The following is a 27,492-nucleotide window of genomic DNA, read 5'->3' as shown; positions in this document are numbered from 1 at the left end:
TCCATTATAATCTTGGTCCAGAGGATGCCTAGGGAGAATGTCACTACCCAAGGAGGACCATATCTCTATCCCCAAGTCTAAGGCTAAGGGAAGATCTAAGAATCCAGGTGAACAAATAGGCATCAACTGCACAGTAAGAAATAAATCAATGATTTATACTAGGGAGAACATTCATTAAAAGGTAGAGTTCTATTTGATGATATATTCAGAAAGGAATTGATACATACATTATGGTAAAAGAAACCATCATATATAGAAGTAAGCTTTACCCTGATGAGTTTCTCTGCCTTTTCCCAGTCTTTTAACTGGTTTCAGAAGCCTGAGTCTTTGAAGAAATAAAAGCTAAAAATAGAGAAATGAGGTTGCATAAAAATAAAAAGCTCGGCCCGGCGCCCCGCCCGCCACGCGAGGGCGGCGTCTGGGGCCGCGGGGGTCCCGGGGCCTGTGTCCCCCTGCCCGGCGCGCGACGCTGCTCGTCGTCATGGCGGCCTTCAGCAAGTCCATCCCTCACAACTGCTATGAGATCGGCCACCCTTGGCACCCTTCCTGCCGGGTCTCTTTCCTGCAGATCACTTGGGGCGCCCTGGAGGAGTCCCTGAAGATCTATGCGCCCCCCTGTACTTGATTGCAGCAATTCTCCGGAAACGAAAATTAGATTATTATTTATACAAACTACTCCCTGAGATCCTACAATCTGCTTCATTTCTGACTGCTAACGGGGTCTTGTATATTACTTTCTTTTGCATTTTAAGGAAGATACTTGGAAAATTTTACTCATGGTCTCCTGGCTTTGGTGCCGCCTTACCAGCATCTTATGTGGCCATTCTAATTGAAAGAAAAAGCAGGAGAGGGCTCCTCAGAATTTATATGGCCGACTTGGCCACCGAAACACTATTTAGAATGGGAGTGGCAAGAGGAACCATCACAACATTAAGAAATGGAGAAGGCCTTTTGTTCTGCATCAGGGCGGCTATGTACATGTTCTTTTTCAGGTGCAAAGATGGCTTGAAAGGATTTACATTTTCTGCCCTTAGGTTCATGGTAGGGAAGGAAGAAATCCCCACACATTCCTATTCACCAGAGGCAGCATATGCAAAAGTGGAACAAAAGAAAGAGAAACAGGAGGGGAAACCCAGAAGAATGAACGTGATTGCTCTAGTTAGAAAACTTGTGGACTTGATATGCAAGCATGGGCCAAGGCATAGATGTTGTAAACACTATGAGGATAGTTGCATTTCATATTGCATGAAAGGTTTCATCAGAATGTTTAGTGTGGGATACTTGATCCAGTGCTGTCTTCGAATTCCCTCTACATTTAGGCATCTGTTTACACAACCATCCCGGCTGCTCTCTCTGTTCTACAATAAAGAAAACTTCCAGCTTGGGACGTTTCTTGGTTCTTTTGTCAGTATATACAAGGGTACTAGTTGCTTCTTGCGCTGGATTAGAAACCTGGATGATGAGCTACATGCTATTATAGCTGGATTTTTGGCAGGTATATCGATGATGTTTTATAAAAGCACAACAATTTCCATGTACTTAGCTTCCAAGTTGGTAGAGACAATGTATTTCAAAAAAGGCACTGAAGCAGGGAAGGTTCCCTATTTTCCTCATGCAGATACTATTATCTATTCCATCTCTACAGCAATTTGTTTCCATGCTGCTGTCATGGAAGTTCAGAACTTGCGACCATCTTATTGGAAGTTCCTTTTGAGGCTCACCAAAGGCAGATTTGCTGTCATGAATCGAAAAGCCCTTGATGTTTTTGATACTGGTGCATCTAAACACTTTCAGGATTTCATCCCCAGATTGGACCCAAGATATACAGTTGTAACACCAGAGTTGCCCATAGAGTTTTCTTGAAGATGGCTGTAATTTATTAATGTGACTGTATGTTTCATCATTATATCTTGAAGAGTTAATTATGTTGAACACAAAGAAGGGGGCCGGAGCTCAAACTTCAGTGTTATTTCAATAAGAGATGCTTTTATTGTTTTGTTTTGTTTTTCTTACCAATCAGAAATACAGAAGCTTTTTAGGAAGATGTTGCTTAATAATTAAGCTTCCTTTGTAGCCAGAACCTGATTCTGGGTTGCTGTAGAGGTTGACATTTATGATATATTATTGGTTAAATTATGTCCACAAACAATATTGAATAATCTATGTAGAAGTGTAATAACAAGTAAGAGTATACTTAAAATTACTTTAAAGATATCTTTAGTTCATTCCAGTATAATTCTTAGTTAAAACTAAGATTATTTCTCATTTTAGTATTTTCAAAGGATCACAGGTACATGGATTTGATCTGGATTTTTTTTTTCTTTTGACTTCGGAATTGGTATCTGTAGTAGTAGAAGGCTATAATTTTGAAGGAACTCTCTACAGACATTGCTGCTTTAGAATGGAGCAATGCATTGGAGAAAGTGGCCATTCTTACTTCAGGGATGCAAAGATGGGTCTCCTACCATTTAGGTGAATGTCGCGGTGTCCATTCTTGTTTTGTTAGCTGAAAACACCATGTCTCCATGACAACTGGGCTGTGAGGAACCCAGTGAACCCACATACTAGTAATGGCAGGTTAGAAACAAGTGAAAATGGATACATCTACGTAATTGAAATATATGTGTTAATCTTTTATAATAGCATTGCACTTGAATATTTAAAAAACAAATTGTTTAGATCTTCTGTTGGTATGTTTGTTTTCATTTATAAGGATTGAATTCTCAGCTCAGTTTATATACCACTGTTGTTTTAGAAGGGATCAAAATTCTATGGAACAAAAGAAGTTCTGACAGTGTGACATTCTGTACCCTCTCAGATATGTCACCTAAATTGTGGCTGTTTTAGAACTAAAAACAATATAAAAATCCAGTGGTTGGTGAAAAGTCTGTTTGATCACTGATTGGATTTATATTCTCCAGCTTTCTGTTCAGAAATCACTTTCATCCTTTTTTCTCTGCAACATAGATTCCCAAAGTTAGTGATACTGTCCTTACAGGGGATGCCGGAAGGATAGGGGGGATATTAGCCCCCTAGTTCAATGGGGGAGTCATTGAATAAAAATAAGGGGGCATTAGAAGTGCCTAGAGAGATGCTGTTTTTTCTTTTTCTGAAAAGAAAGTGATAAGCCAGTAAGTTTGGGATTCTTATGTTCTGGAGTAAAGAAGTGATAAAATATAGTCACTGCTGCTAATGAAAGTAGTCCAGTACCACTGATTGAAATATGATCACTTTTTAGTTTTTCAGGGAAAAGTTATACTTTTCTAAGTTAATAAAAGGCTTAAGTGGTTGCAATGTCTAGAGTTAATATAATATGTAGGAGTGATATTTTAATATAATTTCATTGCTAAAAAGTTTTTAGGCCATGGTAAATTATATAATAGAATTTATGTTGCAACAGGAATTATAACTTAGAGGTTACAAATACTTAATCCCCCATATTCAGTTTTATCAATCCTTGTATATGTCTGTTTCTATGTAATCTTATCCTTGGTTGTTATGACAAATTGCAACCCAACAAAAAGACATAGAAAACCACTTTAATTTGGTCAAAATTTTATATTGTGATTAACCTTTAGAGCAAACATGTCCATTTGGCAATGCTGCTAAAGGATCATTTTGGTTTCAGATTTCAAAACTGATTAATAAATGTAGTTTTAAGTTTTTTAAAAAAATAAAAAAAATAAAAAATAAAAAGCTCGAGTAAAGCAAAGGAAACAAGTAGAGTAAAAATAAACCCACATATGATGGGCAATATTTTCTTTCTTTTTTAAATTAATTTTTATTGGTGCATTGTAATCATATATCACATTGGCATACAAGACTTGAGAGGATATACAAGCACACATCATCCAATTAGCCCTCATCCAGTCCCCATCCCATTCCCTCCCCCTCCCTCCATCCCATGTTTGTTTGGTGATTAACTTTGATACATTTGTTTATGTACCTCCTGCATTTTAGAGGCTCCATCCTCCCCTATTCCATACCCTCTGATTGGTCACCTTAATTGCCTCACTATAGGACCCTTTCTATAGCTTGACCTCTTCCTGTTGCCCCTTTCCTCCTAGTTATTGCTGATTAGGGAAAGCATCTGGTTTTTATTTTCTGCGATATTTCTCTGTGCATGCCACATTGCAAGTACTGATCCAACTATTGACGGCCCTAGTAGTGGCCTGGCTACCCAGTGGACTGATCCAGACCTCGCTGGCTCAAGCAGCGGCCTTGCCTCATGGGAGGCCCCGATTCTGGTCTCGCTGGTCCCGACACGGGCCTAACCCCTCGGCTGGCTTTGATCCCGGCCTCAGTGGTCTCAGAATCGACCTAGCCTCAAGGCAGGCTCTGATCCCGGCCTCGGAGGCCTCAGTAGCAGCCTTGCCTCACGGCAGGCTCTGATGCCGGCCGCTGGCCCCAGCACCAGCCTAACCCCTCGGCAGGCTCCGATCATGGCCTCGGAGGCCCAGCTCCGGCCTTGCCTCACAGCAGGCCCCGATCCCAGCCTCACTGGCTCTGGCACCGGCCTAACCCCTTGGCAGGCTCCGATCCCGGCCTCGGAGGCCCCAGTAGTGGCCTTGCCTCACGACAGGCTTTGATGCCAGCCATTGGCCCAGGCACTGGCCCGACCCCTTGGCAGGCTCCGATGCCAGCCGCTGGCCCCAGCACCGGCCTAACCCCTCAGCAGGCTCCGATCCTGGCCTCGGAGGCCCCAACACCAGCCTTACCTCATGGCAGGCTCCGATCCCAGCCTCACTGGCCTCAGCACTGGCCTAAACCCTCAGCAGGCTCTGATCCCAGCCTTGGAGGCTCCAGCACCAGCCTTGCCTCATGGCAGGCTCCAATCCCAGCTTTGCTATGTCCGTCGCCAGCCTCACCCTTCAGCAGGCTCCAATCCAAGCACCCTCTTCGCCCAGCCATTTGTCCCACATTCTCGAGGGTGTGTGGTGGTAGCATTCTGCCTCCGGGGTAATTACTTCAAAGATTCCAGGTGTAATGCATCAGATATCTGCCTCCCTGAGTACAGGCCACTGCCATTGCCACTGCCTCCACCATTTCAAATCTTTCCCAAGCTCTTTTTCCACTCTGAATGTTGTCCAGTGTTCCTAAGCATGCGTGCCAATAGCATTCGACATTTGGTGTAATTTCTCCAAAGAATAAGGTTGGTAGGATCCGATTTCTGCTTCTCCTGAATACAAGTCTCCATCACCATCATGGAGACCGCTTTCAACACTGCCTTTCTCCTAGGTCTCCACTAAACTCTCTCCTTTCAGGTGATGTCCAAGATTCTTAAGAATGTAGAGAAGAAGCAGTCCTCCTTCACGGGGAATTTTTCCAAAAGTTCCAGTTAATTTGGATAAGTTTTGTCTGCATCTCCAGTATCCTGGCATCTGCCATGGCCTTCTTAACCCCTCTCCAACATTTTTCCTTTTCCTTTTTCTTTTTCTTTTCCTTTTTTTTTTTTTTTAAATAAGAGAAGACAGTATGTATGGTTTGAGGAGGTTGTGGGATCAGGTACTCAGTAGCACTGTGATCCGGGCCTGATTTCCCCAGGGGTCCAGTGTGCTCCATGTGACTCTGCCTGGGGCCCAGGCTCTGGGCCCCAGCTCTTCCAGGGGTCCGGCGTGCCCCGCATGACCCTGCCCAGTGCCCAGGGCCTTGCAACCTGGCCCCGGTTTCTCCAGGGGTCTGGCGTGCTACACGCGATCCTGCCCGGGGCCCAGGGTCCTGCAACCCAGTCCTGGTTTCTCAGGGGGTCCAGCATCCTCCAACTGACCTCCACCCGGGGCTCAGGGCCTTGCGGCCGGGCCCCGGTTTCTCCAGGGGTCTGGCGTGCTCCACATGGTCCAGCCAGGATCCCAGAGTCCTGCGACCTGGGCCCCTGCTCTCAATGGGAAATATTTTCAAACCATACATCTGACAAGGGAGTAACATCCAAAATGTATAAGAAATTGAAATAAGTCAAGAGCAAGAAACCTAACTTAAAATTGGACCAGGGGTATAAACAGATATTTCTCAAAAGAAGACATACAAATAAACTGCAGACACATGAAAAAATGTTCAATATTGCCAGAATCAGAGAAATGGACATTAAAATCACTGAGGTACCACCTGATTCCAGTTAGAACAGTCACTTTCAAAAAGACAAAGAATAACAAAGGTTGGCAAAAAGTATGCCTGAAAGATGGTGACCAAAGGAAGCAGCATATATCAGTTCTGCTGACACTTGGTCTCTATTTCTGTGAAAACAAAAGAAAGAAAGCATCATACATTGTAATCATTGGGATTACAAGCGTGAGCCACCACGCCCAGCTTGAAAAGCATTTTTAGTGGACACTAAAAAAGAAAGAATGGGAGAAAATTTTGCCAACTATTTCTTCAATAGAGGACCAATATTTGGAATATATAAGAACTCAAAAACTCACCACTATAGCTGGGTGTGAAGGCACACACTTGTAATCCCAGTGCTTGGGAGGCTGAGACAGGAGGATCGCACATGTTCGAAGCCAGTCTCAGCTACTTAGTGAGGCTCTCAGCAACTTAGTGAGACCCTGTTTTTAAATAAAATATAAAATAGTTCTGGGAGTATGGCCTGGAGGTTGAAAAAGCCCTTTGGATTCCACCCCCAATACCACATACACATGAAAAAAAAAAAGACCCCAACCCCCTCAGCAGTATAAAAACAAATAACCCAATAAAAAAATGGGCAAGTGAATTGAACAGACACTTCACAAAAGAAGAAATTAAAATGGCAATTAATATATAAAATAATGCTCAACATCATTAGCAATCAAGAGATACAAATCCAAACTACCCTGAGATTTCACTTAACTAAAGTGGCAATCATTCAAAACACAGAACAACAAAGGCTGGTGAGGTTGTGGAGAAGTGGAAACTCTAATACATTGTTGATGGGACTGCAAATTAGTACAACCACTTTGAAAAACAGTATGGAGGATTCTCAGAAGAATGGGGATGAACTTACCATATGATCCAACAATACACTCCTGGGTATCTACCCAAAAGAATGGAAACCAAACTGCCAAACTAATGCATGTGTATCTCTGTTCATAGCTGCTCAATTCCCAATTGCCAAACTATGGAATCAGCCAAGATGTCCATCGACAGATGAATGGATTACAAAATTATGAGATATGTACACAACGAAATTTTACTCAGCCATAAATAAGAACAAATTTGTGTCATTTACATGGAGTTGGATCGAACTGTAGAATATTATGGTAATTGAGATTATTCAGTCACAAAAAGTACAAAATTAGATGCTCTCCTTAATATCGGAATGCTATGGAGAAAATGGGTCATAGGAGGAACTCTAGACAAAGAAGGAGAAACTATAGCTGAGCTAATTGGGTGATCTAACTGAGGAAGGGGAGGGGGAGGAGGGAAATTCCCTAATGTATGTGATGTACATTCACAAACATCACAAAGTCAATCACTAAACCAAACATGAGAAGGAAGGAGGGGGAGGGAATAGGGTGGGAATTGTGAAAGGGCTAAATGAGTGATGTGTGTATGTATGTCTCTACCATTTTGTGCCCCATCAAGATGTATGACTACAATACATCAATATAAAGCATTTAAAAAAAAACAAAAGTTTGCAAAGACATGTGTGGACAAAAGGAAATGTGGAGAAAAAGAAATCTTTGTATGACACTGCTGGAAGTGTAAATAATACCAACATTTTGGGAAAGAATGTGGAGGTTTCTTAACTAAAAATAAAATTACCATATAGATGTGGGAGTGGAGGAGGACTGAAAAGGAATAAGTTCAAATATGTAAAAGTATTACTAGTGGTGCTGCTAGCATGTATGGGGAAGGAAGAAGCTGAGAATGCTATAGTACAACAGCTGTGGGCATATATGTTTGTATCACATTGAACCTCACTATGATATATATTAACAATGCAATAATAAAGTATTGAAAATTATCATATGATCCATTAATCTCACTTCTGGGTGTATATCTAAAGGAAATTTATTCAATATGTCAAAGAACTGTATTCATTCTCACATTAATTTAAGCACAAGTCACAAAAATTAAGATATGAAAGCCACCCAAATGTCCATCAAAAGATGAATGAATAAAGAAAATGTGGAAAATAAACACAGAAGAATGCAATGCAGCCTAAAAAAGAAGAGAATTTTGTCATTTGAGACAAACTGGATTGAAATGGAGAACATTATGCTAAGTGATATGAGCCAGGCCCCCCAAATCAAATACTATATGATCTTAATTTTATGTTGAGTCTAAAAATAGTTGATCTCATAGAAAGAGATTGTTGAAAGATGGTTACTACAATCTGGAATAGGAAAAGGATTGGGAAAGGTTAGATAAAGATAAAATAGTATGAAGTTTCAATTGCTCAAACTGAAGAAATAAAATTTATTGATCTATTGCAACTATAGTTTGTGACTAGATTGTGACTGTAGATAATAATAATGTAGAATCTCTTTCAAAATTACTAGAATAGATGTGTCATTTTGCTTGTTTCTTTCCATAATATGCAGATCAGAATATTATACTGTACTCCATATATAAAGATGTAAATAGATATAAATACACACATACATATATGTATACAATGTTTCAATTAAAAATAAATTATTTCTTAAAAAAGGAACCTGAGATCTAATAAATAGAAGAAAGATAAATAACAAAAGGCCATTAAATGAAGAAATGGACTATGAGAATATGCCTTAAAGGAGGTAAACTGTAAACTTTTAAATCTACTTTTATTGGTGCATTATAGTCTCACTGTAAATTGCATAGCTCCTTTCTTTGGCTTAGCTGTGGGCACATAGGTCCTGTACACTTTCTACAAGTCATCAAAAATTCATGATTATATTTAGAATTTCCCTCCCTGACCCAAATGAAGTATTTCAGTCAATATGCTCAGTGCTATAATACAAAACAAATGACCACACAACTTAGAGGAAGGAAGATTTATTTGCTCGCAGATTTGGGGTTCAGTCTTTGTAAGGCCAGGGTTTATGTACCTAAGGATTTTAAGGTGGAGAGCAGAGAGAGGGAGAGAGAGCAGAGAGAGGTCTCATATCATAGAGGCCCAAAGCAAGAGGGCAATGAAGCAAGGGGATTCGCACACAAAAGCATAGATTCCAAAACCATACTTCCAGGGACACACCTCCTCCAGCCACACTCTAATTATTTAGGTTACTGCTTAGTAAAGCCATTTCATTGATAAGATTACAACCCTCATGGCTTAATTATATCAACTCTGAACATTAACACACGAGTTCTTCAGGGGGCATTCTATACCTAATCCTAACATGAAGTAAATTCTTGTATTCCCCAAGAGATAAGGTTCAGGATTGTCTACAGAAGACCCAGGAGACCAAACTGAAAACAAGCCAAAGTCCACCAGCAATGTAGTAGATAAAAACACTGCCTTGTGCTCTCTAAGGAATACTAAAGTATTGAGGAGGAAAACAACCCAGGGCTTCTGTGAACCAACTGGATTGATCTTGAATTAAAGATGCTGAAGGAAAGAAGCCATTATGAAAAAAATGCTTTTTATCATTTACATCAACAACAATACTGTATGGTGATGGAGGTCAGAATAATTATTAGATTTTATTATCATAGGGAGAATAAGGGGCAGAGGCAGAAGTCATTGTATTGATCTTCTGATCAATGAGCAGAAGTTTCAAAGGATGTGAATTTTTCTACAGGTTGACTTGGGTGTTGGTTGTATTATTACAAATCAAAATATTCATGAAGTTGTATATACTCATGGTCTGTGAGTGCTAATAATTTGTACAGTTGACTTCACCTAAAAAAAAAAGTTTAAAAAAATTAAATGTCAAAATCTGTATTCTGTGGAAGATCTCAATATCAGTCTCTAGTGGTGAAAGTCATGATGACACCATTGAAGATGAACTCCTAATTGTGCAATTAGTCCCCACGAGTCTACATAATACTGTGTCTAGCTGCAAACAAAGCATCTGCCCTCATGTTCCTCGAATCCTTTATCTACAAATGAATGTGACACCCCACAACACTATTGTCGCCTTGGAAGTAAAAAAATAAACTCATATCTTTAGTCTCTTACTCTTCCTCATGTACTCTGTGAGTCCTACCTCAGAAGTAATAGGAAACAGGTATTTTTACGCATGTTGGGTGTGTAAAAGAAATCGCAGTAAGTAGTTCTTGTCTGTGTTGGCTCCAGCTCTTTTCTCATGGTGGATCTCAAAACCTTAAAAGACAACAAACATGTATTTAAAAAAAATTTTTTTTTGCAGCACTGGGGATGAAACCCAGGGCCATTTTACCTCCAAGCTATACCCCCAGCCCTATTTTTAATTCTTTATTTTGAAACAGGTTCTCACTGAGTTGCAAAGGGCCTCACTAAGTAGCTGAGGCTGTCAGCAAAGCATGATCCCTCTGTCTCAGCTTCTCAAATGCTGGGATTACAAGTGCAACAACAAACACATATAATTTGTCAACATAGTTCTAGACATTGTGTTGAGCACTGGCACTTAACAAGACAAGAAAAGAGAAGTGTTCTCTTTCTCTCTGTTATAATATACTATATGTGGAATGATAGGTGTGAAAGTAGTATGAAGGAAAGGGTAGGAGGGAGTTCAAGGATCTTTTTGGGAAATTTAGTGGCAATAAGGTTTTTAAGCAGACTCAGATGAGAATATATGATACCCACGAGGATCCCTACATTGTAGAGTAGGATCAGGAAGTGAACTAAAGGAAAAGGTAGTTACACAGGGCCCAATGCTTCTTTTGTTCACTTGTTTTTTGGTATTGCTGGTGATTGAAGCTAGGGGCATTTTCTTTCTATGATATACTCTCCGCCCTTTTTATTCTTTCTTTCTTTCTTTCTTTCTTTCTTTCTTTCTTTCTTTCTTTCTTTCTTTCTTTCTTCTTTCTATGCTACTGGGGGTGGAAACCACAGGCTTTCTACCTCTGGGATATACTCCTAGACCCATTTTTATATTTGATTTGGAAACAGGGTCTCACTAAGTTGCTGAGAGCCTCACTAAGTAGCTGAAGCTGACTTCAAAAATGTGCAAACCTCCTGTCTCAGCCTCCCAAACGTGGGGATTACAAGCGTGTGCCACCATGCCTGGCTTATGCTTTATTTTGCAACAAGATCTTGCTAAGTGGCTGAGGCTGACCTTGAACTTGGATCCCCTGCTTAACCTCCTAAGTACTGTGCAGGCTTCTTCCAACATGCCCAGCTCCAATCCTTCTATGAGAAAACCATGGCAATGACTTGAATATGATGTCACTCAGGGTTCCATGTGATCACGGGCTTGTTCTGCAGGTTGGAAATATCAGAAGTAGTAGAACCTTTAGGAGGTCCTTAGATCATTAGGAGCATACCCTTGAAAGGAATATGGTAGGTTTCCGGTGACCTTTTGGTAGTTCTCATAAGAATAAATACATGGGTGTCATCTCACTTAGTGCTCTCTGCTTTCCGGCTCAAGATGTAATCTTTCCTTTGCACGTACTCTACCTATACGTAGAGTTATTCTGTCCCTAGTATGTTGTTATGGTAACAAAAAATGGAATGACACAGTCTTTATAACCTTGGGGACTGCCTGGTGTGGTGGCGCATGCTTGTAATCCCCACGCTTGAGAGGCAGAGACAGGAGGATCGCACAGGTTCGAAGCCAGCCGTGCTGGCTGAAGAGACCCTGTTTTCAAATAAAAATATAAAAATGGAGGTCTGGGAGTGTAGCCCGGAGGTAGAAGGGCTTCCAGGAACCCCAGTACCACCACCACCAAATAATAATAATAATAATAACCTTGGGGACTGAGTTTGTGCTCTCAGCAACAGCCATTGTTAAAAAAAAAAAGCAGATTGTCTAAATAAGAAGAATGAATATGTCAGTTTATGTATTCCTTCAAACCCAAAAACTTCCTTTACTTTTTGGCTCACCTCTATGTTCAAGGCTTCTTCAGCAATCTTCTTTCCATTCATGTCAGCAAATTTTTTAAGTATCTTTAAACCTTCATCATGTTTATTAATGGTAATCAACCACCGAGCAGATTCCATTTGCCACCTGATGAAAGAAGAAACCATGAGCATATCCCCCCCTTTCTCTTTCTCACCATTACTCATAATTATTGACTATAGATTTTGGACCTCATCTATTATTCACTACTTAATAGATTGGGAATAGAGACCTATATTCTATTATACAACCATTAGAAAAATATAAAGCTGAACATCCCATGCAATCCATCTTTATGTTTTGAAACACAGACTTTGGAGTCAAATCACCTCTGGTCAGAAGGATATTCTTTAAGAAGCTTATTGAGCGTAAGTGAAAGGGCACATATGCATAATTCACTTCCAAATCTTGGCATAGGTTCTGGCAAATTTGGGTCCAGTATATGCATTTTTTTGTCTTCAAGTTATGTAAGCCTCAAACCACATAAAAATTGTAAGTACACCTGCTGCTGCCAGCTATGTTGGTAATTTAGCACACATGTGAATCATATACTTACATTGTCTTAAGTTTTGTCACCAATAAATAGGAGAAAACAGTTCAAAATTCTTTCTAGTGCTGTTGTGAAGGTAGAATGAAATAGTTTATGAGTCTGACAGGAATTTCTCTCTACTCTATCAGTAATATTTTTGCAATCCAGTATTTTATAACAAAATCTGATTCTTCCCTCAGTGTTTCTTTCTTTCTTTCTTTTTTTTTTTTTTTTTTTTTTGGTGGTACCGGGGGTGGAACCCAGAGGCTTTCTACATCTGGGCTATACTCCCAGACCCATTTTATATTTTATTTGGAAACAGGGTTTCACTAAGTTGCTGAGAGCCTCACTAAGTAGCTGAGGCTGGCTTCGAACCTGTGCGATCCTTCTGTCTCAGCCTCCCAATCGCGGGGATTACAAGCGTTCGCCACCATGCCCGGCTCCCCTCAGTGTTTCTAAGAGTATGGATGAAGTTTTCTATACGTAAAAGTCCATTAAAGTAATTTAAGGGATCTGGGTGCAGTGTTGCATGCCTGTAATTCCAGTAGTTGGGGGTCTGAGACAGGAGGATCACAGGTTCAAGGTCAGTGCATGATAACCTAGGAAGATCTCCTTTCAAATTTAAAAAAGTGTGCTGGGCCCACATGGTGGCACAAGCCTGTAATCCCTGCTTGGGAGGCTGAGACAAGAGGATTGTGCAGCTTCCATGCCAGCCTCAGCTACTTAGTGAGGCTCTCAGCAACTTAGTGAGACCCTGTTTCCAAATAAAATATAAAATAGGTCTGGGAGTATAGCCCGGAGGTAGAAAGCCTCTGGGTTCTATCCTCTGTACCACCAAGGGGAAAAAAAAGGGGGGGCTGGGATGTAACTCAGAGATAGAAAACCCATGGGCTCAGTCCACAGAATCATAAAGAGTAAAGAGTAATTTAAGGGAGAAGAAAGTGCTGAAAATATGATATAAATCACTCAATATGCATGCCAATTTTTTAGTACTGGAGAAACCATATTGTTCTTTTGTCAAAGTGCTATCTAAATAAACTTGCCTCTTCCTTTTACCTACAAAAATGAAAAGCACTAAAAACTTTCTATAGTCTGATTCAGTCTAAGACCAAAATCATTTAAAGGTTTTTTTGTGTGATACTGGGGGAAAAAAAAATGCCCAGTGCCATTCTACCTCCAAGCTACACTCCCAGACCTATTTTTTATTCTTTATTTGGAAACAGGGTCTCACTGAGTTGCAAAGGACCTCACTAAGTAGTTGAGGCTCTCTGAGAACTGCGATCCTCCACTCTCAGCCTCTCAAATGCTGGGATTACAAGTGTGTACCACCACAACTGGCTTAAAGGTATATTTAAAAAACATTTCAGTCAGCTGGGTTTAGTGGTGCATGGTAATTCCAGTACTTGAGAGGCCGAGATAGGAGACTGCAGGTTCGCAGTTAGCCTAAGCTACTTAGTGAGGCCCTCAGCAACTTAGTGAGACTCCTTTTCCAAATAAAGAGTAAAAAGTAGGGCTGGGAATATAGCTCAGAGGTAGAATGCCTCTGGGTTTCATCCCCAGTACCACAAAAAATTGGTCTATATTTTTATTAAAGAAAATAATTTTGAAATAATTCTATGTCCATCATACTGGGTAAGGGTTAAGAAAATAGATGGTAGAAAATACCTAGAACTCACAGGCTGAAAATTGCACAGAGGCCACCGATGGGAACACCATTTTAGGGTCAGGTGTGAAAATGAAAAAGTCTATGCTTTTTGATTGAATATTTCTTTTCACCCCAGGATCTCATAGGATAAAGTAAGAGAGGAGGCTCATACCTTGAGAAGAGAAATAAGAGAAAGAAGGGTATAGACATCACCAAGTACAGGGTGTGCCAGTCTCGAAAGACAAAAGCCACGCCTCCCAGGATCATCTGTCCAACACCAGAGAAAGAGCTGATCACTGTTAATACAGCGGATATATACTGGGGACTTGTCCACTCCATAGCTGAAAGAAAACCCAGATAGAATGTTAAAATCAGAGAAGCATGAAATGACCAGGTCAAAAATCAAGACATAAAAATAAACATTGAAATTACTGGCTTACCAAGAATAAAACCATTTTGCATGATGACCACGAAAGCAACACCTGCCAAGAGACGCATTGAGCAGTAAACGTGAAAGGTGGGAGCAAAGGCAGTACAGGTCCCAGAGACGGCCAGCAGGAGGAGAGACCATTTGAGACTCCACTTTCGCCCAAACCTGATAAATAGAGTTACCATAGGTTATAGCAGTAATTATAATTTCTGGTAAATTTTTTTGGCATTGAGCTCGATGATTATCTTTTTAGAAAATTTTGATTGGTGTATTATAGTCATACATCTTAATGGGGTACAAGATGGTAGATACATACATGCACACATCACTCAATTAGCCCTTACCCAATTCCCACCCCATTCCCTCTCCCTCCCTCCTTTTCATGTCTGGCTTACTGATTGACATTGATATGTTTGTTAAGTACATCATGTGCTTAACATGTGTTTCCCTCTTCCCCTTCATATCCCCTCAGTTGAGCAAAAATTTAAAAAATGAAACATTTTATTTTTGTTGCACTGGGGATTGAACCCAGGGGCATTCTATCTCTGAGACACACAAGCAGTCTCTTTTTTTAGTTTTTGTTTTAAAACAGGGTGTCGCCGGGCCTGATGGCGCATGCTTGTAATCCCCACGTGGGAGGCTGAGACAGGAGGATCGCAGGGGGTCGAAGCCAGCCTCTGCTACTTAGTGAGGCTCTCAGCAACTTACTGAGACCCTGTTTCCAAATAAAATATAAAATAGGTCTGGGAGCATAGCCCGGAGGTAGAAAGCCCCTGGGTTCCACCCTAAGTACCACCAAAAAATAAAAATAAAAAATAAAAAATAAAACAGGTCTCACTAAATTTGGGATTCTGTCTCAGCCTTCCAAGTACTGGGATTACAGGTGTGTGCCACCATGCCCAGCTAGAGAACTTAAGACAAAAAATATTTGAGCAAAATATTCTTTGTTCTTGAAATCTTGAAATCCAGAGCTAAATCAAAGACAGAAATATCATCAGAGATAAACCTCTCTGCTTATGATATAGGCTAATGATACCAAAACTTTATCATGCAACCCCCAGAAAGTCCCTCTCACTAAGTGTGAGGGTCTAAAAGAGGTTACAGTGCTGCCATACGCCTCAAGTATTCACTGTTCTAACATATGTATTTAGCATAGTCCAAAGTCCATGTAGTGTCATGAACACAATGGAGACAAATCTGTACTGGGGTCCTGAGGACCTTGCAGAACTGGGCTAGACTGTCCTGAAAGAATTGTCACTGGAGGAATGCCCCAAGTCTGCCGGTGGGCTGCATAAGAGCCTCTTGTTGGGTCTGGGTGTGTAGATCTCAAGTAACTTGCTTCATCTAGAAGAGAGCATGAGAGCCACAAACCAGATGGTGGGAATTATAGAAAATCCACAGGCAGAGAGATTATGGAAGATGGAGAAAGAAGGGGGAAGAAGATGAATGGTACAGAAGGGAAGACATGATTGCATTTCGTGGGCTATTTGTAAAGAGGAAAACAACATGAACCAGCTGTGATACGCTTACTCTGTAAATCCCAGTATACTAACAAACTTGCAGATTTTTAGATTGGGAATTGTTCGGTAATATTTGAAGTGCTATTCAAACCTAAAGCTATTCAAATCATCCCTGAAAGGGCATAAAAATAGAAAATATAAAAATAAAACAAACATAAATTATTACAGTAACGCTAGTTTCAAACAATAATATGGAAAACAAAATATGAACTGATAGATTGAAAGAAAATCATATCAATTAAATAAGTTTGACAATGGTCTAAAGAGTCTGTCAAAGGATAGAGTACCAGAATAATTTTTAAACAAGTCAATTATATGCTCTCCAGAGTAGCACTTTAAATACTATAGGTTAAAAGTGTTTGTGTAGCAAAAGATTTATGATTCAAACAGCAATAACAAGGAGGCTTTAGTTTATTAGTAGCATATAAGACATTTTTCCAAACGAATATGTTTTCAGAGAAAGCAATATTAAAGTTTTCAAGTGTATAGACTCAATAAGAAAACTTATAAATCCATGAAACAAAAATTAACAATTACCCAGGCCTTGATGAACAGCATAGTTGTTCCATTGTGTACATGCATGTGGCCTGCCCCCACAGCCACACACATTTAAATCCCCAGCTCCAAACTCTACCAATGGCCCTGGCTCCTGCCAATGGCCTCAAGCCTCACATCCCCTGTGCTGTAGACACTCCTGAGTGAGCCAGGCCCCCACCATCACATGTGCCCATAGACCACTCAGCTGTGCACAGCTGGTCCTGACTCCACCATCACCTGCACCAGCCACCACCTGCCCTTGTGCAATGGACTCTGTATCCAGAGGTACCACTGAGAAACTCCACAGCCCTCAGATCCACTGTGGACCCTCACTAGCAGGTTTGCCAACAACCACGCCATCTCAGATTCTGCCCACCACAATGTTCAGTCAAACAGTGTCTTCTGCATGTCACCCAAGTCAAGGCCCCTGCACTCATCCATCAACACCACAGACCACAATCTTCCTATGTTCAAAATGCTCCATAAAATCTATGAGATGACTTCTTCAAATGTGTAAACAACAATGAAAGAATGTAAATAAGAAACAGGAAAACACAGATAAACATGACACCTCCAAAGGAACTTAATAAGCTTCTAGTAATTGAATCCAATTAAGAGGAGATCCATGCATTAGCTAAAAAAAAAAAAAAAAAAAAAACTTAAGAGAGATGTTCTATCACAGAAATTGTCTTATGTTTGATTTCTTATTCATACTATATTAGTTAGTATTTAACTTTTTTTGTCACTGTTGTGGAGATTCTTCTCCGGGACTTGGGAGGGAGAGACCTGAGAGGAGAAACCGAACAGCTGCCTGATGGGCAGCTGCCCTGAACCCCGGACAGTTGCCTGATGACCAACTGTCCTGAAATGAAAGCAACAGCTACCTGCTGAGCAGCCGTACTGAAATGTAACTGCCTGATGAGCAACTACCCTGAAATGAACGCACGGACAACTGCCTGATGAGCAACTGACAAAGTTTATTCTCTAAAAGAAAGATCTTATACCCTTCTCTAGTTAGATTAATCATCAGATCCTAGTAGAAGAGAGTAAACACCAAAGAACAATAGTGGGGTATTAAGTGAAGGACATGTAAATCACCAATCATAAGCAAGACAAAAGGAAGACCTGTGACATCATAGGTCTTGTGATTAAGATCAGCCACGTGATTACAGGTGGGCCTTAGAGGGCAAATTCTGGAAAGACAATGGTCACACCCAGAGTTTTGGAGAATTCGACCTTTGTGGAATCTCCTTTAACTCTTTCAGAACCTTCTGTTCCTCAGGCTTTGTCCATGTCCTCCGTCACTTCCCCCTCTTTTGTTAAGCTGAAAAGCTTGAAGTTAGAGGACTCAGATCCAGATAAGGCTCTCCGGACCCACCCGAGTCCTGAAATTACAAGTATATTATTTAAAGCATTGAAAAATCTATCATCATATTCTGAAGAGAGTACATGAGTGACTGTTTCTTTTATATCTTTTTTCAAGGCAGTAATATCTAAGGAATTGTTGCCAGAAATTCTGGCCAAATGCTGACGAACAGAGTTCCATTTATACTTTGTCTGATTGCATTCTGAATTAGTAACACAAAATTGACTAATGTTCCAATGACATCTCAGAGATTTTTTGTAATTTGCTTCCGTCCTTATCAAATTTAGATCACATTTATTTTTATTTATTTATTTATTTATTTATTTATTTATTTAAACATTTCCCTTTTTTATACCGAGGGCATATTCTAGGGAGTGGCTGTTTTCCTCTCTTCTGTCCATCTTCTTTTGCTTGTACTTTTTTATTTTATTTTCTTTACTTTATATATCTTGGCTTCCCATAATTAAAACACTTTTGTTTATTCATATTTTCCATCCTTTTTTGTTTCAATTGCCTCTATTTGGGCATTATGTCTTACTGTTTTTATGTTTGACATGCTTTTATATAATCTAAATCACATATGCTTTTCTTAATGGGTTGAATAGCTGCTTGAAATCTTCATTAATGTTATTGAAAACTAGTTGTCTAATCAACATTTTTGACAATTTTGCATTTTTTATTTTTTATTTTTATTTATTTATTTATTTATTTATTTTTACTTTTAATAGAATCCTGCAGTTTCTAATTAAAAGAACTATATTCTTTAGTGGATCCCTGTAAGATTTTTGTAAATGGCTCTCCTGTTCCTGTTTTAATTTTTTGCCAAGCTATAACAACAGCTTCATGAATCCAATACAGCTGCCACGGTTGTACATTTTGTACCTGAGTTCTTACGTCTAACCAAGCTCCAATTCCAGTAAAGTAACTCATAGGACAACAGGGCTGGATTTCCCCCGAGCCATTTGATCATGGATAATTTGTTTTGCCTCCTCACTAAGCCACGTCTGCCACTGCAAATATTGTTGTCCTGTAAGGACCATCTTTGCTACTGTACAGAAATCATAAGGGATCCAGTTCTCAGCTCGAGAGTGCAAGAATTCAATGCAGTAATTAGAAACAAGCCCATAAAGCATGCATGTCTTTTTTTGAAAGAAGAAATCGTATCAAAGCTAGGCCTTCTCCAATCAGTTTGCTGTAGCAGACCAAGATTAAAAGAGACAGGAAAGGTGAAAACTAGTGCTTAACACTACATCCAGCCCCATTGATACCATGCATCTGCATAGACAGAGAGACTCAGAGAACCAGGATTCCAGCAGGAAAATACCAGTGGCACTTGGCATCTTTACAGAGAGAGACTGCAGAGGTCAAGTCTACTAAATATTTACATATTTGTAGGGTTGCATTATTTTGTTGTTTTTTGTTTTTGTTTTTTCTGTATTCTTGTTTGTTTGCTTTCTTCCCCATTGCTTTCCCAAGTCTGTTTGCTTTTACATACCTATTCTCTTCTCTCCATCCTTTTATTTTTCTTTATTTCTCTCTTCTTTGTCTTGTATTAAATCCATTTCATATTACGATACTAAATACATTGGTTACTAGAATACTACTCTAATCTCTACTATATACTACCTTATCAAACTCATACTCTCATTCTATTTGATCATAAATGTGGTTTTACCTATTCTTGCATTTATGACTTCACTTCCCTCCTTACTCAAACTGTAACATGGAATAAAACACAACTTGCCCTTGAATATACCAGCTGACACCTAGAGACTGAAAGAAATCTATCAAAATCAACAAATTTCTGAAATCATGAAAAGGAGGAAAAATAAGGAAGCAATGAGTTAGCACACCACAATAACAGAACCTGACAACACAGAATTGCAGAGATTACCAGAAGGACAAATGAGAAATTCAACATTAGAAATTATACAGGATTTCTGAAAAGAATTTAGAGAAAGTCTGAAAGAAATAAAGGATACAATCAGAGAAGTAAAGACATCAATACAAACTACAAACAATAGATTATATGACATGGAGAATAGAATCTCCCTCTTAGAAGATGATCACTCCAAAATGAATGCATAAGCTGAGCGTGGTGGCGCACGCTTGTAATCCCGCGCTTGGGAGGCTGAGACAGGAGGATCGCACAGGTTCGAAGCCAGCCTCAGCTACTTAGTGAGGCTCTCAGCAACTTAGTGAGACCCTGTTTCCAAATAAAATATAAAAAAGGTCTGGGAGTATAGCCCGGAGGTAAAAGGCCTCTGGGTTCCACCCCCAGTACCACCCAAAAAAAAAAAAAAAAAAAAAGCAAAGCCACAGTATCATATTACCTTATACCTGTTTAGATGGATAACTATGGAAAAGACAAAGGATAACAAATGTTGATGAAGAGATGGAGGAAAGGGAACTCATGTACACTGTTGGTAGGAATGTAAATTGGCCCAGCAAAATAGAAAACAGTCAGAAAACTTCTTGGAAAATAAAAAACAGAACTCCCATATGATATAGAAATTCCACTTCTTTCTATGTATCCAAAGAAATTAAATCATTTTGGTGAAACAGTATCTTCATTCCCTTGTTCCCTGCCACATTTTTCATAATGGGAAAGATATTAAAACAACCTAAAAGTACTTTTATGTATACACGAATGAAGACAATCACACACACACACACACACACACACACACACACACACACACAATGTAATACTTTTAACCTTAGAAAAGAATGAAATCCTGGAATTTTTGATAATCCTGGAAATGGACTACAGTAGGCAAACTAAACATAATACAAAACTGCAAATACCATATGATCTCATTTATATATGGAATTTGAAGTAGTCATGCTCGTAGAAGTAGAGTGAATATTGGTGATTGCCAAGGGATAGGAAAGGGGTAAATAATATGTCTATTAAAAGGTGCAAAGCTTGGCTTTTGAAAAATAATATCTATAATCTCATGTACCAAATGGTGACAGTAGTTAGAAACACTATATTGTATATTTGTAATTTACTTAGATGATAGATTTTAAAATATATTTTTAAAAACACAGATCAGTGATAATTTTGTAGAGGTAATAAATGTATATTTTGTGTGAGGTGCCAGGAATTGAACTCAGGGGCATTCTATCTCTGAGATACACCCCTAGCTCTATTTTACACAGAAATAAAGTCTTGCTAAGTCACCGAGAGCCTCATTAAATTACTGAGGCTGACCTTGATTCTATAATTCTCCTGTCTCAGTCTCCCAAGTACAGAGATTATAGGCATGTACCACCATGGTCTGGCTGAGGTAATAAACATATTAATTAGCCTAATCATGGTGGTTCATATTAACATCAAGTTGTAAACTCAAATTATATAAATTTTAATGATACCTCATTATAGCTGGTTTAAAAATTGGCATAATTATAACATAATTGATGCTGAAAGTTACAGATTTTTAAAATATTATACTGGAGTAAGAATATGTATATACACAAAATTTCTCCTTTCATCACTATTAAACAAAGAATTAAGTGCCATTAATTACATTCACAATGTTGTACAACAATCTCTATATCCAAAATTTTCTTCTCATCTCAAACATATACTTTATTATCCTTCTAGAGATGAGGAGGACAGGTTGGGTAGAGACAATATTTAAATCTGTGAGTCCAGTTAGAAAAAGAATAAGTTTAGTAAATTTTCTTTGTTTTTGCTTCCATTTACTTTTATTAGCATTTTAATTGTAATTATGTGGTAGAATATGATATACATGTGTAAGATATTTACTGATCAGCTGGGTGTGGTGGCGCATGCTTGTGATCCCTGCGCTTGGGAGGCAGAGACAGGAGGATTGTGCAGGTTCGAAACCAGCCTCGCTGGCTTAAAAGACCCTGTTTCCAAATAAAAAATATAAAATAGGTCTGGGAGTGAAGCCCGGAGATAGAAGGGTTCTATCTCCAGTACCACCCCCCTCAAAAAAAAAAAAATATATATATATATATTAATCAAATTAAAGTGATTATGTAATCAAACTGTGAGAATACAGAATAAAATTTCCCCATGATACAAAGGGCCAAAAGGGAATGGTTTATAAATTTTTGGGCTGACTTAAGATTTAATAAGACTATTATAACAATCTATACTAATTGAATGTATATTCATGACAGTAGGGCACTGATATGACCACCAATCTGGGAACCCACCAGCATTTAACACACAGAGTCCTAGAATGACTTGATAGAGAGCACAGCCAAGGCCTACATGTCTAGGTTTTCAAACAGGTGTAATTCCCTGTGTTGGAGCACACTTCTCTTGACATCTGTAGATAACTCTTTCTTTTCCTTATACCTCCTCTCTAAATCTTGTTCACAGAGTCTTCTAATCTTATAGAGCTTTAATTTTAGATTCCTGTACAGAGATAGTCTTCATGAAGTTCTGTGGCAATAAAATTATATTCAACAAACTGACTACAATTCATTTCTACATCTAGGTCTCTAAGGATCAAAGAAACCACAACTGTATTATTATGGCTAGATAGAGAATATTCTCTGAAGAGCTCATGTATTAATGTTCAGAGCTGATGCAATTAAGGCATGAGAGTTGTAATCTCATTAGTGTGAATCCATTGTGATGGTTTTACTCTGCAGTAACATAGGCAGGTGGAATATGGCTAAAGAAGGTGGAACCTGGGGATATGATTTTAGGACTATGCTTTTGTCTTTGAATTCCCTTGCTTACTGTCTCACTTCTGGATTCCATGGTCTGAAAAGCAGAGACTTACTCTCTCCCTCTTCCTTTTTCCTGCTGTCATGCCCTGAGCTATACAGACCCTGAAACAGACTGAAGTCTGGAATCTCCAAAAATGGAGCGAATAAATCTTCCTTCCTCTAAGTTGTATGGTCAGTTCTTTTGGATATTAGCAATGAGAATGTCAACTGAGACAAATATAAATTGCATATCACAATTCAATAGCAATCACAAGAATTCGTCATGAGCTGCTAAAAGCAAGAGAGAAAAAAAGACAACCCTGTTATGAAAACACTGACCTGTCTGAGACTGGACCAGATATGATGCTTCCCAGGAATCCTCCAGTCATAGTCAGGATTTGAGCCACTTGTGTCAGTGTCTGATATTCACATACCAGATCCCACTGGAAGAGAAAGAAACTGAAGAGAGGGAATTCACAGAAGCTTATGACCTCCAATACCCACTTGCTGTTCAGTGGACATGTCCAGCCTCTCCCAACTATATTTACTGGTCCATACCATTTGCATCTCAACTTACCCAGAGCATCCTCTACATATTAACATTTCAAACCATCTAGGTATTTTAGGTCCTGTTTTTATATTTATTTATTTTTTAAGAATTCAATAATATATTTGAACCACATAAACAAACAAAAAGGTATTATACAAGAAAACAATTTATGTACATACTTAACATGAGCACGTGCTTACACCTAAAACAAAAGGTAATATTGGTAATATATGTTATCTATCTATGTATCTATATCTGACAAGTGTGTATTAAGAAAATCTCTAATATAAAACATCTAAAAGGTGGAAAATACTTTTTCAAAATAAAGAAAACAAATGTAAAGATAGGCATACACATAATTCTTATAAAAACATGCTTATGTAAATCTGTGTGTGTGCATCTTCTGTGCTGTCCCATTGTAACACCCTAATTCACTGAGAACATGCTTTCAAGGTAATATTTTAGTAGTAGAAATCTGATAACTCTTATTAGAAATATGCTGGTATACTCTAGCTCTATATCTCACTTTAAATTGAGCATTGAGGGAATGTAGTATTTTACTCAACTCTGCCAATATGTCTATCTGAAGACCTGTTGCTATTTCTATCTTCAGTGAAATTTTCATTCCAAGAAAGGCAGGATTACAATTTTTTTCTAACAGATTGAGTTGATGCGCTATATCTTTGGTTATTGAAAATACTCTTGTAGTTTTGGGATTTTGAATTAAATATTGATGTGTGAAAAAGCATGATACATACTACAATCTTGATCACACAAATGGTATGTTGTGTATGTATACACAGGAGTGTGAAGGCCACAGCCAACTAAGCTGCTTATGACTGATTGACTTTGTTTTTTACTTCTTGTATTTTTGTTTCCTTTATTAAAAAATAAAGGCTATTTTTGTTGAGCATGGTTGTTCATGCTTGTAATCCCAGCATTTGGGAGGCTGAAACAGGAGGATCATGGTTTGAGGACAGCCTCAGCTACTTAGTGAGACCCTTTGAAACTTGGTGAGACCCTGTTTCAAAATAGAGATAGAGGAGCTGGGTGTGGTGGTGCACACTTGTAATCTCCACACTTGGGAGGCAGAGACAGGAGGATCGCACTGGTTCGAAGCCAGCCTCGCTGGCTTAAGAGACCCTGTTTCCAAATAAAAATATAAAATAGGTCTGGGAGTGTAGCCCGGAGGTAAAAGGGTTTCCAGGAACCCCAGTACCACAAAAAAAGAGAGATAGGGGTATATCTTGGGGGTAGAATGCCCCTGGGTTCCATCCTCAGTACAGCCAATAAATAAATAAACAAAAGAAAGAAAGAAAGAAAGAAAGGTTATTTTATAAACCTAAAAAAACATGTTTATAAAGGTAAAATCCATATTAGTACGCATTTCTCACATGTACAAAAGCTATGAAATTGTTGATAACTGGGTACTGCCTCCCACTTTTGCACTGTTTGAGTTTCAACACTGACTGTTATGAATTCTGAATTATACAATTAATAACTGTTATTTTAATCTTTTTGCCATGTTCCATATAGAATACAACTACTTAAAACGAGTACTTAAAACAGAGTCATTATTTGTATCACAGTCACTTCCATATGTTTTTTTTTAAGTCACTGTTTTTTAAAATTAGTGATTAAAACAAGTAGTGCTTTGGAAGATCTGAAACCTCAAATTAATATGCTCCATCAGTCATAAAACTCACAGCAGGAAGGGTGCAGGTGGCACTCGATATCTGCACAGAGAGAGACTGCAGCAGATCTATCTGCTAAATAGTCATTTATTGGTAGAGTTGCATTAATTCACTGTTGAAGTTGGTTTTTTTTTGTTCTTTTTGTATGTGAATGTGTATGCCTGGTTGGTTTTTTGTTGTTGTTGTTTGTTTCTTTATTTGATTTTCCTCTTCCAAAACCCTCTCTCCAGCTTCTTCCTTTGTACATACCAACTCTCTTCTCACTATCCCTCTCCTATTGTTTTTTGCTTTTTATCTCTACCTTGTCTTGTATCAAATCCACCTCATATCAGTACACCAGAAACTTTACTGGTTACTAGAATACTACTACATTTTTACTATCAAAAATCTCTACATTACCATACTCATACTCTTATTCTTTTTGACCCTATCTGAGATTTTACCCTATTCTGCCATTTACTATTCATTTTTCTCCTTCCTCAACCTTCACTGTTGAATACAATACAAACTACCCTTGGATATACCAGCTGATACTTAAAGACAGAGAGAAATCTATCAAAAGCAACAGAGGTAAACTTTTGAAATCATGAAAAGGAGGAACAACAAGGGAGCAGGGAGCTCCCACAACTCCAGAACTACAGAACTTGATAACACAGAATTGCAGAGATCTCCAGGTCAAATCAGGAATGTAACTGTAGAAATACTACAGGAATTTTGAAAAGAACTTAGAGAGTGTCTGAAAGAAATAAAGGATACAATCATTGAAGTAAAGGCATCTATTCAAACTATAAGCAATCAGACCACATGGAGAGTAGAATCTCGCTTCTAGAAGATGATCACTCCAAAAATGAACAAATAGTAAATAAAATAGAAAAAAAAATTTGACAGCAGTAATTGAACATTGAGGAAAAATGGTCCCATTTTAAAGGAGCTAACCTAAGAATAATTGGCATAGAGGAGGGAAAAGAAGGTGAAACTAAAGGACACAACAATATTTTCAAAGAAGTAATAGCAGAAAAATTTCCAAACATAGAGCAAGAGATTGACACACAGGTACAGGAAACTTATAGAACCCCCTTTAGACAAGATCAGAGAAAAGGTTCCCTATGCCACATAATAGTCAAAATGACCAATGTAGAAGCCAAGGAGAGAATCTTAAAGGCAATAAAAACAAAAGACCAAGTGACATTCAGAGGGAAATCAATTAGAATTACTCCAGACTTCCCAAACCAAGTCATGAAAGCCATAAGGTCTTGGATCATATTCCAAATTCTGAAATAAAACAACTTACATCAAAACTATCTCTCAAGTTAGATGAGGAAATAAAAATATTCCATGACAAACAGAATCTGAAGGAGTTTATGTCTTCAAAACCAGTACTAGAGAAAATACTCAAAGAGATTAACTACAAAGAAGAAACAAATAATACACGCCAGAACCAGAGAAACAAGAATTTTCATCCAGCAGACAACTAAGCAAAGAAGAACAAACAGTATTTCAAACAGAAATAAAATCTCAACATGTTAGTTTAATCAACATGATTAAAAATCATCTCTCAATAATCACACTGAATGTAAATGGCCTCAACTCCCCAATAAAAGGACATAAACTGGCAAAATGCAGTAAAAATCAGAACCCATCTTTCTGTTGCTTGCAAGAAACACACCTTACAAGTAAAGATAGCAACAAACTTATGGTAAACAGCTGGAGCAAGATAATCCATGCAAATGGAACTCGAAGACAAGCAGGAGTAACAACTATGATATCAGACAAGCTAGACTTCAAGCCCAAGCTTATTTGAAGAGACAAAGAAGGTCATTTTTTACTTATAAAAGGAAAATTCAGCAAGAGGAAATAATGATAATCAACATTTATGTCCCACACATAGGTGCAGCTACTTTCATAAAAAAAAAACCCTGTGGCATGAAGTTATATGTAAATCCCAATACAATATTACTGGGAGACTTCAACACATGTCTCACACCTTTAGATCGATCTTCTAGACAAAAGGTCAGTAAAGATGCCTCAGACATAAAGAACAACATTAATCAAATGGACCTCTTAGAAACATATAGAATACTCCACCCAACTATAGCAGAGTTCACATTTTTCTCAGCTGCTCATGGAACCTTCTCCAAAATAGATTACATCCTAAGCCAAGAGTGAGCACTAGCAAATTCAAAAAATTTGACATACTTCCCTGTGTCTTTTCAGACCATATTGGAATGAAATTAGAAATCAACTATAAGAAGACTCAGAGAAACCACATAAACATGTGGAGACTGAACACCACACTTCTAAATGAAGAATAGGTCATAGAAGAAGTAAGTATTTCAATCAAGAAATTTCTAGAAACAAAAATAGAGATACAACATATCAAAACATCTGGGACACTTTGAAAGCAGTATTAAGAGGAAAATTTATAGCACTGAGTGCTCACATAAGAAAAACAGAAAATCATCAAATAAATAACCTAATGACACACCTCAAAGCCCTTGAAAAACAGAAACACTTCAACCCCAATGTCACTAGAAGACAGGAATTTTTTTAAATCAGAGCAAAAATAAATAAAGTAGAGAAAAAA

General features: G+C 38.5%; 2 protein-coding genes across 2 annotated transcripts in view; one reads left to right on the top strand and one right to left on the bottom strand.

The window, feature by feature from the left end:
- The window catches only part of LOC308260617 (solute carrier family 22 member 10-like), a gene marked incomplete at both ends in the record, with an annotated part of 38,009 nt that overhangs the window by 5,160 nt on the left and 5,357 nt on the right, over positions 1–27,492 (bottom strand). The window contains 7 exons of the mRNA XM_080692047.1: positions 406–636; positions 1,722–1,909; positions 5,768–5,907; positions 11,927–12,050; positions 14,289–14,457; positions 14,557–14,711; positions 23,004–23,107. Of these exons, the coding sequence (XP_080548173.1) occupies positions 406–636; positions 1,722–1,909; positions 5,768–5,907; positions 11,927–12,050; positions 14,289–14,457; positions 14,557–14,711; positions 23,004–23,107 (1,111 nt within the window). The remainder of the gene's footprint in view (positions 1–405; positions 637–1,721; positions 1,910–5,767; positions 5,908–11,926; positions 12,051–14,288; positions 14,458–14,556; positions 14,712–23,003; positions 23,108–27,492) is intronic.
- On the top strand, positions 482–1,863 carry LOC308266739 (transmembrane protein 135-like; the record flags this gene model as incomplete). Its single annotated transcript, XM_080701155.1, is given in 2 exon segments — positions 482–607; positions 610–1,863. Coding segments are annotated over 2 exon segments (1,380 nt in total).

Source organism: Muscardinus avellanarius (genome assembly GCF_963383645.1).
Source record: "Muscardinus avellanarius genome assembly, chromosome: 1".
In the NCBI taxonomy this organism is placed as follows: domain Eukaryota; kingdom Metazoa; phylum Chordata; class Mammalia; order Rodentia; family Gliridae; genus Muscardinus; species Muscardinus avellanarius.
The sequence above is the reverse complement of the archived record's forward strand: the minus strand, read 5'-3'. Positions and strand labels throughout refer to the sequence as shown.